Consider the following 10,587-nt stretch of genomic DNA (forward strand, 5'->3'; position numbering starts at 1 on the left):
TAAGATTACATTTGAAAACAGTTCAGAGTTTAATTGATAAAATTATAAGTCACCCATGATATTGATCCAAACAGAATTTAATAAGATGTTCAAATTGATGCATTTACAAAAGTTCAATTTAAACAATACGATGATTAGTTTAGAGTTTAAGTTGATAGAATTTATGAGTATAAATTAATATTCTCTCTTTAATTCATTCTAAAATTTTCATTCATCAACAATAAATTCTCTAATAAGAACCCTTTAAATTTTCAAGATACATATTAACATTCATCCATGACATATTTTTAAAGCTTAATCCTATTCTTCTTCTCTCTTTTTCAGTCTTCTAAAATTTTCTAGTTAGAAACCCAAGTTTGAAATTCGGACGCATGGTGTCATAGTCATACTTCTCGTGTGGCACTATGATTCACAAACAATCATGGTTAGCTTTAGGGGAAACTCAAGTCATCCTATCGCCTTTTCAATTGGTATCAGAAAGGGTCACTTTTATCTCAGGTGCTTCGATCATGAACGGGATCAAAGAAGATGGTTCTACCACTCGTCTCCCTATTCTAGATGGAACAAACTATTCATATTGGAAAGCTCGAATGACTGCTTTTTTTATTATTCTAACATCTCTTAGTAAACACCTAAATTTGATAAGTTGTCTTTTATATGGATCACATCCATACATGAATGAATACATTCATTCTATGTATAACCCATCTATAAAAAAAACAATCAACAGATACCTAAACTCAAAGAGTTGTGTCCCAAAGATCGAATAGTATCAACGGATATCTAAACTCAAATTGTCACATTTTTATACAAGCATCACATTCATATAGGAATGTAAACACTTATTTAATACGTGCAACCACTTACACCCAATAAGTTTGTACCCTCAAAAAGTCCGGCCAAGGGCAAAGTAGTCATTTGCTAAAATTGTAGGGGCAAAAGGTGAATGTACAAAATCTCCTACTTTCCTCCTTTTAATATATATATAAAGTTATCAAATTTAAGAGATAATTATTTTAAATGATAAAATTGCTAACAATACTTTCAAATATAACAAAATATCACAATCTATTAATTTTAGACATCTACATTTTATTTTGTTATATTCGTAAATAAATGTACTCATTGTGTTATATTTAAAATCAAGCTGACACCCCATCCTAGTGATATATGTATATCAATTAATGAAGATAATGCTTTCTAGATGTCCTCTGGGGATCAAATTTTCAAATATTTGATTCAAATAATCTCCCAATAATTCTGGTGGAATCTCATCGTCGCTGTGAACGATGAGTTCGACGGCGCCGTCGCCGGTGGTGGTTGCGGCTTCTCCTTCCGATCAATCACACAGTCTTCACAACGTTTTCGTCTATGGAAGTCTCTTAGCCGATGACGTCGTTCGCGTTCTTCTGAAGCGCATTCCTCAGTCGTCTTCTGCGGTTCTCCATGGCTAGTCAGTCTGTTCTTACGTACTCTTTTTCTATCTATTTCGCATAATTTCTCCGTCTAAATTGAGGATGGAAACAAATGGAACGAATTTCTGTACCAATTTGGTTTCGTAACTTCTTAGGCTAATGAATCGTGATGTTTATTCCACACAATCGATATCTAAACTAGTCTGGAGAATGAGTCTGTCATTTAGGGATATTAATATTATTCATCTGCTGGTCATTTAGGGATTCATATGCGCGAATTTTGTTGTGAAAAATGGGTTGTTTTGAATCTGCAGCCAGAGATTTAGCGTTAGAGGACGTGTGTATCCAGCTATTTTGCCTGTTGAGAATAACAGAGTTACCGGAAAGGTAAACGAAACCTACATCTCCTTTTTGAAGCTCTGGATTTGCGTTTATTTGTTTTCTCTCTTTCATTGTATTCTTCTCACACCTGGAGAGATTCCTGAGATGTTCTAATTGAATTCTCTGATGATTTATCTTCCCCTCCTGTTTTGGTGTCTTTGTCTAGTTAGTTGAAAACTGATTAAGAATTTGTTTTGAGGTGTACTAGATGATCAAGAAAAATGACACATATGATCCAAAATAAAAGGCATAAAAGAAAAATTGGTACCATTTTAAAAATCAACGAAATTTGGTATTCTACTTATGCATAACTGTGTAAAATTACCACTTTAACCCTAAATGTATTATTTTCTATTTTCTTCGTTTTGTAGTTTTTTTTTTTTTTTTTCATTTTTTTTTGAGTTTCTTCTTTTTCCTTTTTCCTTTTTTCTATGATTCTTTTTTTTGGCCTTTGCGTTTTTCTTTCTACATTTCTTCTTCCTTTTGTTCGTGCATTTCTTTTTTTCCCTTTCTTTGCGTTTTTTTATGCATTTCTTTGAATTGAGAATCAAACATAGAGTATATAACATTAGAGCATACATCGAGCATCAAGTGAACTTGTGAATCGAATATAGAGCATACAACATAGGACCTAGAGTATTGAGGATCGAGTAGCATGTAACTAGTATATAGTATAGAGCATATAAAATAGAGCATATAGTGTAATGCATCAAGTATGAAGCATCAAGTATCAAAGATCGAGGATCAAGGGTCGAGTAGCATGTAGCTAGTATATAGCATAAAACATAGAGTGTAGAGCATCAAGCATAGAGTGTAGAATATCAAGCATTGAGCATCAAGTATTGAAGATCAAGTATCGAGCATCGAAGATCGAGGATCGAGTATCGAGTATCGAAGATCGAGGATCGAGTATCGAGTATCGAGTATAAAAAGAACTTATAAATTATAGCAAGTGGATGAGTTTTAGGGTCGAATGAATAAATTCACGGGATGTTGACATAAGCAAAATGCTGTTTTTCATTTAATTTCAAAAAGTACCCGTTTTTCATTTGACCCTCCAAAAAAAAAAAAAAAAAAAAACCTTAATTCGAACTCCAACTCTTCCATTAATTTTTCTCTAAATCATGTTGCTAACCATTTCATTTTCCATTATGAGTAAGCATTTCTTATGCTTGTGGAATGTCAAAGATTTTTTTGCTTTCTTGTGTAATCTAAACATGGACATGGCATATGTTAAATTTATATCCTCCCTTCATAAGGAATAGTTATGTTCATTGGCAGGTTCTCTTCGGCATCACGAAACCCGAACTGGATATTTTTGATATATTTGAAGATGTTGAATATGAAAGAAGCGTTGTTGAAGTTTCCTTGGCGGTAAATATTGGAAACCTTTTAGTTCTTGTGAAGGAACTTATCTTTGGCTATGGATATTGATTTAAAAGTTAAAAGAGGATTACTGAATATGCATTGCCTTTTTGGTTTGAACTCCTTGTTTGTCATTTGTTAATAGATCTTCCACTTTTGAAATTTTGTTGAAGTGTTTGAATGTTGTTTTTGTTTTTGAAATTTGGTTAATAATTTAAATGTTTACCTACAAAACAAAAAACCAAAAGTCCTTGAAAAGAAATAAGAAACAAGCACAATTTTCAAAAAAATCAAAATCAAAATCCAGAGTTAACAAATGGGGCTAAACAGTAGATTTGTTTAATTTTTGTAACCATTTTTTCAGTAATTCTACTAATGTTTGGCACATATTTCTATGCACAATCTCTGCTCTTTTTTTTTGTCTTCTCAGGATGGTTCAGAGAAATTATCAGCTCTTACTTATGTTTGGAGCAACAACAGAGATCCAGACCTCTTGTATGGAGACTGGAATTTCGAGGTAATATACCAAATCATCCCTAGGCTTTCAGGAAATTAATTCAATATTTTGAAGGGTAATTATTTTAAATAGCAAAATTGCTAAAAATATTTTCAAATATAGTAAAATGTTAATGTCCATCTCGATAGATAGTGATAGATATTGATAGATATCTATCGGTGTTAATGATAGACTCTGATAGATGTCTATCAATATCTATCTATCATGATAAACAGTGACATTTTGTTATATTTGTAAATAAGTTGACCCAATTTTCTACATTTGAAAACACCCTATTTCAAAATTCTTATGTTTACTCTTAGGACTCGTTTGGATCGCACACATTATTTTATAGGTATAGATATTAAATATCTTAGATCTGAATGTCTGGATTTTAAATGTCTGAGATAATTAATGTATTTATTTGGATATGCAAAATAATTAATCTCTGAAAGTTAAATATGTGTGATCAATTTATCAATTTTATATATAGAAACAAAAATTAAATAATTACTTAACTAAATTCAATAGACCAATTATTGTAGTAATCAAACAAATTTAGCATTATTTAATCAATAAAAATAAAAATAAATGAATAATTTAATATTAAATCTTTTATTAAACATAATTAACTGATTTAAATTATATACTAAAAATAATAAAATTATTGTAAATTAATTAGAATATTGATAATCATAATAATAATAATAATTTATATTAAATAGTTGAGATAGCGTAAAATATTAATTGAAATTTATTAAATCTAATTAATATATTTATATTTAATAGTTAATTAAAATTAATAATAATGAATAATTGATATTAATTTATTAATTAATTAAGCTATATTTTAACCGATCATCTCCAAGCATAAAAAATTCACACTTCCTTGGATAATAATATCCTAGATTTTTAATGCTGAAATTTTTTGAAACGAACAAAATATTAAATATCTGTTTGAAATCTCATGGAAAACCTATGAAACAAATAGACCTTTAAGACCCGTTTAGATTGCAAAATTGTTTTATGGGTATCGATATTAAATATCTAGGATTTGAATGTCTGGGTTTTAATTAATATTTGAAAGTTAAATATGTGTTTTCAATTCACCAATTTTGTATATAGAAACCAAAATTAAGTAAGTATTTAAATAAATACAAGAGACCAATTATTATAGTCATCAAATAAATTTAGCATTATTTAATGAATAACAATAAAAATAAATGAATACTTTTATATGAGACCTTTATTAAACATAATTAATTAATTTAAATTAATTACTAAAAATAATTAAATTATTATAAATTAATTAGAATATCGATATTAATCATCATAATAATGTATATTAATTGGTTAAGATAATATAAAATATTAATTATAAAGATATTAGTTGAAATTTATTAAGTCTAATTAATATATTTGTATTTAATAATTAATTAATATTAATTTATTAATTAATTAAAGTATATTTTTCTTGGTTATCTCCTAGGCATAAAAATCCCACACTTGTATTAAAAACGTATGTCATATGGGTTTTGAAATTCCATGAATAATAATATCCTAGATTTTAAAAATTGAATTTTGTGAAACAAACAAGATATTTCTGTCTGAAATCTCATGGAAAAATTGTGAAACAAACACCACTTGAAAATGATAATTTTAAAAAGTGGGTGATTTTGAAATGACCAAACTCACATTTTTCATATTCAAAATTACGTCAAAACACGACTTTAATCGCTCAAAATTAGTTTGATATGTCATTTTACCCTTTTCAATACAATTTTCATATCATCAAGATTTGTTTTGAAGGATTAAAAACATATTTAAAGGTGATTTTAACTATTTTATAATCACTCTCAAACATGCTTTTGAGTAAGATTTTGAAGATAAACAAATTGGATAACATGTCAATTGACTTTTGGGTGCTTTCAAACCATTCAAATAAGTTAATAATATAATAGTGTTATGATAAATTAACCTTTTCTTCACAAATTTTTTTCCTTTTTTTTTAACAAAGGACCTAAAATCAAGAATTTTAAAAGATACCAAATTGAGAACTAACCTAAACACTAACAACTATTGTTGTGTATTGTCTTGCCTAAAATTTAAATCCAATATGGTAGGTTATGGAACAGAGTCCTTCCTTTTTTATCCCTCTTTCTCTCTACTGTCCCCTTCATTGTTCTTGTGGATGAACATGAGTTCTATGATTAAGTTGTAGGACTTCGTTCACGCCATTTTAGACGCGTTTACTTAAGTCAATAATAATTATGCTAACTCTCCTAATTTGGTTATGAATTTATATAATATCAATAGTTTCGATTTGAAACTCTCCAGATGCCCTTCTAATTTTTCATCACCTTCTGCCACATTGAAACAAGGAATGGAAACGGTCTTGTATGGACGATTTTGTACAAATGACTGCTAGATTTGTGGAAGAGTTGGAATTACCTGAACCAAAGTCTGGAGTGGCAACTTATGAATCATTCTACCATATAGAAGGAGGTGATAGCACTCTCATTACTTGATATCATATAGAGGTTTACAAGGCTGAAGAATTTAGATAATTACTGGTCATCTTACTGTCTCATGCTCCATGCTCTAGAGAAAGTAATTAATGGCTTTATGCTTTGTGTTTAAGGGAAGAATTTAAAAACTACCAATTAAAATAAATAAATGTGAACAATATATTTCAAGAACAAATATTACAATTAAATAAATAAATTACAAAATTAAATTGGAGAGATATAAAAATTGACACCGAAAATTTTATAGTGGTTAGCACAACTGGTCTACATTCACTTCACAAGGATATGCCACTAGAACTTAACTCTTTCTACAATTTAAAGTAAAGTCGAACTGTACAACGTTCTTTTTCCGAGCGTAAGAACAAACCCGATCTTTTCCACGATTAAGGATCAAACCCGATTTTTTCCACGATTAAGGATCAAACTATTACAACTGCTTTTTTCAAGATCAAGAGCTACCCTTATAATGGTTTGGAAAAAATAAATAGCACACTCGACAAACTCTTTAAAATAGTGGATTTACAAATTTCACACTTAATGAATCAATCCTCACAACATAAAGATCTCTCTCAAGAAGAACAAGAAGAAAATGAAAAGAAGAAAATTGAGACTTAGTGAGAGAGCAACAATGGTAGCTTAATGTGTTATGGAGGATTGAAAATAATAAAAATTGTTATCACAATTTAGAAAAGAAGATGAATTTAAATAGAGAGGAAAAATTGTTGAAAACTAATTTAATTTGGGTCATTGGATCTTGAAAAAGAAAAAAGAATGATAGAGATTTTAAACTCAACCAACCATTAGACACAAAAAAAAAAAAAAAAAAAATCAAAAGTCCACCATGTGTTACTCCTCCATCTGTGCAGCTAGATGGTCCACTTTGATGAGAAAAATTATATCACGTCATCAATTCTGTATTTTTCTATTAAGTTTATTTCAATCATATCTTTTTTGTTCGAACTCTTATTTAAGTGATTTAAATTGTGTTGAAACCGTTATTCCGAACTCTACGCAATGGATACTTCAAAATACTAAAGTTGTTAGTGAATAAGAGCAAGTTTGTTATCATCAAAATATTAATTAATTAATTAGTTAAAATTAATTAATTTGAGATTAAGGGCCAAAAAACCAACACTAAGATGTTTCACATAATATTTTTTTAAATAAGTCTAGAGGAGAGTATTAAATTGATAAATTTACAAAAGCTCAAATTTTGAATTGATACAATTATTCATTAATGATTTATATTAATACAATTCCCAAAATTTAGGAGAGAGCTTAAATTTTCTCTCAATTAAAGTAATCATATAGTGGACATCTTGCATATTAAATCCATTTTATCATTCTTGAAAATTGAATATATATATATGCATGTATATGCACAGTTCTAAGCCTCGATTTATGTCCAAAATTCTAAAGAATATCTATTACAAATATAGTTTCAAAACGTTTATGAAATTATAGGAGAGTAAAAAAACATTAAAATTTTGCTTCTTAAATCTTTGATTCAAATAATTGTCAAATAATTATGGTGGAATTAAAGATGTCCACGGGGCGGGGCGGGACGGGGCGGAGATTCCCACGAGAAAAATTCCTCGCCTTTATTTTTCTCTAACATTTTTTTTTCAATTAAATATATATATATATATATGTGTATATATATATATATATATATATATTTACAATTCTATAAACATTTTCAATGAAATTTTCATTTAAATGAAATATTATCAATTTTACTAATAAAAACAATAATACACATGTAATTTAAAAAATATAATTAAAATGCTAAAATCTCATAATTTGTAAAAATTAAAATTCAACATTTAGAGCATCCTAACTTAAATATTACAACATCAAATGAATTAAAGTAATAAAAATCTTGAACTTAAATAATTAAAACATTCATAATTATCTTAATAAAGTCTACAATATTAATATATATATTAAAAATTTATAATTTATATACAAAGTCGGAGCGAGGCCGGGGAGTATATTCCCCGTCCCTGGCCCCGAATTTTAAATGAAAAAAAAATTCCTCACTCCTTCCCCAATTCCCTATGTATTCGGGGATTCCCCGTCGTTCGAGGTGGGTCCCATGGATTTTTTGGACATCTCTAGGTGGAATCTTACCATTGCTATGAACAATGACAGCTCATATATTTTATAAAGAATGAGATTTTTAGTTTTTCTAATTGTATGAAATTGTACTGAAGGAACACTAAGGTCTATTACGGAAGCAGGGATCGGTCCCAAAATTTTGTTTTCACTTAAAATTTTTTTTATCAAACACAAAATATGCATTGTTTCAAAAAATTGGTTTCAAGAAAGCTTACCATTGAAGAACTTTTCTTCACGTAATCCTTCCATGTCGATGACAAACAATCTCGAACAGAGTTAAACCAAGATGCCCACCACCACAAAATCTAAGATGACCACCACCACAAAATCTTACTCCATATTTTGTATAGGAAGAGAATTCTCAGGAGTTGTGTGGGCTCTGAGATTTTGGAAAAAAAAATGAGAGAGTTTTTTGGAGGGGAATTAATATGATGTCCTTGGGAAAAATTACAGAGAGATCTCTCCTCTGTAAGAAACCAAAAGAGAAAAATAAGAAAAAATCACCTGTAAAACCACCACACAATCACGTATGAAGTTGGAGAACAGTGGGTAGGGAGTTACAATTCCCTCCTAATAATTTATTCAAAAATTAATAATATAACAAATTATTTAATATATAATATATATATATATATATATATATATATATATATATATATATATATATATATGATAACTACCTTATCATATATTATATATGTTATATCAAATATAACACATAACTTATAGTGTTATATTGTATCAAATACAATATAACTTATAGTTTTAATTCTCTCATTATTGCATGATATTTAATATAAATCTCATTTATACTAAATATAATTATGTGAATCTCATTCATATAATTAATATTTGAATCATATTCAAATATTTAATTCCTCTCAAAATAAATTTTATGTTATAATGTATTTGTCATATCTATCTTGCTTGGCCTTCTTCTTTTCTGCCAAGTATTTGAGACAATTCCTCATCTAGTGTCCCTCATGATTGCAATGGAAACATATTCCCTTTACAGTCTTGACCTTCTTGCCTTTCTGGGCAGCAGTTGGTGGGTTAGCTTTCCCCTTTCCACCTTTCTTCTTCTTCCACTTTTTCGTGTTGGAAGAAACATGTACAAACTAAGTTCCAGAGGTCGAACCTCTGTAGAACTTCTTAGAAGATAAAACAATATTTTCCTTACCCTTCTGTTCCTTGGTTTTCATCAAGGATGGGAAAGTCTAAAGCTCATTGAGCAAGGTGGTCAGGTTGTAGTCAATCATGTTCATAATAACATTGCTACGAAACAGTAGGCAACTTTTAGGTAAAGATTCCAGGATGAAACTAACTTAACTAGCTTCATCAATGACATACTCATTCATCACCACCACATTGAAGTGGACCATCATGTTGAGAACGTGTTCTCTAACAAATGCTCCTTCTTGCATACAGACATTGAAGATGTTTTTCAGAGCGTCGTCCTGAGTTGTGAAAACGGTTGTCCAAACATCTCCCGCAGGGACTCCATGATCTCACGGGCAATTATCATGGGCTCATGCTTTGTGGCCAAGACTTCAGAAAGTCTTGCCAAGATATACGCTCGATTCTTCTCATTTTCCCGTATCCAACACTTATATGCCTCCCGAACGTTCCAAGGAGCATTTTGTGCAAGAACAAGAGAATAATCCTCCATAAGGACAAATTTCAGGTCATCGATGATTAATACTGTGTTGATTGTGTTTTTCCATGTTGTGTAATTTTCACCAATAAGTTTGACGATGGCAAGTAAGTTTAGTGTTATGGAATTCATGATGAATTTGCTGAAACATACAATTTATTTATATTAGAATTCAAGCATTACTCATTTGAAAAACCAATCAAATTTAGCAAAATAATATAATGCACCCTATGTGACATCTATTTTACAATGATGTTGCAGTGAGGCAGGATAAAAGTCATCGTAGGGTGATCAAGTACCCCTTCACTGAAATGAGATCATCTCAACCAATATACAGAACAACTCCTTGTTACTGTAAATATCAGCCACCATTGTTCGGTCCAGAAACTAGGGTTGGCAAAATTAACATTTTCTTATAAGTGTAACCCCTCATTTTAGATTCTAGAGTTCCAACCCAATGAGCCAACTAGGGTTGGCAAAATTTCCCGCAGGGCCCCGCCCCGATCGGGTCGGGGAATCCTCGGTTTGACCAAGGATAGGGTTAAACTAGGAATATTTTTTGAGGCCTCGTCCAGGGATGGGGATGATATCCCCACCCCGCCCTTGACCCCGATCTCGACCCTGATT

The 10,587-nt window shown here is 30.0% G+C and overlaps 1 protein-coding gene across 2 annotated transcripts; it reads left to right on the forward strand.

The window, feature by feature from the left end:
* The first annotated feature begins 1,166 nt into the window (after positions 1-1,166).
* On the forward strand, positions 1,167-10,128 carry LOC120076387 (AIG2-like protein D). 2 transcript variants are annotated; one of them, XM_039030199.2, is made up of 6 exons: positions 1,167-1,453; positions 1,730-1,802; positions 3,078-3,170; positions 3,592-3,678; positions 6,039-6,162; positions 9,735-10,128. In XM_039030199.2, the coding sequence occupies exons 1-6, from the start codon at positions 1,290-1,292 to the stop codon at positions 9,965-9,967; spliced, it is 774 nt and encodes a 257-aa protein (XP_038886127.1). In that variant the 5' UTR covers positions 1,167-1,289; the 3' UTR covers positions 9,968-10,128. The 2 variants fall into 2 exon arrangements, with proteins under 2 accessions (XP_038886127.1, XP_090169049.1); XM_090312923.1 differs by lacking the exon at positions 9,735-10,128 and having other exon boundaries at positions 1,168-1,453; positions 6,039-6,411.
* The last annotated feature ends 459 nt before the right edge of the window (positions 10,129-10,587 follow it).

Source organism: Benincasa hispida, chromosome 4 (assembly GCF_027475165.1).
Source record: "Benincasa hispida cultivar pf3 chromosome 4, pf3_genome.v1.1, whole genome shotgun sequence".
NCBI lineage: Eukaryota > Viridiplantae > Streptophyta > Magnoliopsida > Cucurbitales > Cucurbitaceae > Benincasa > Benincasa hispida.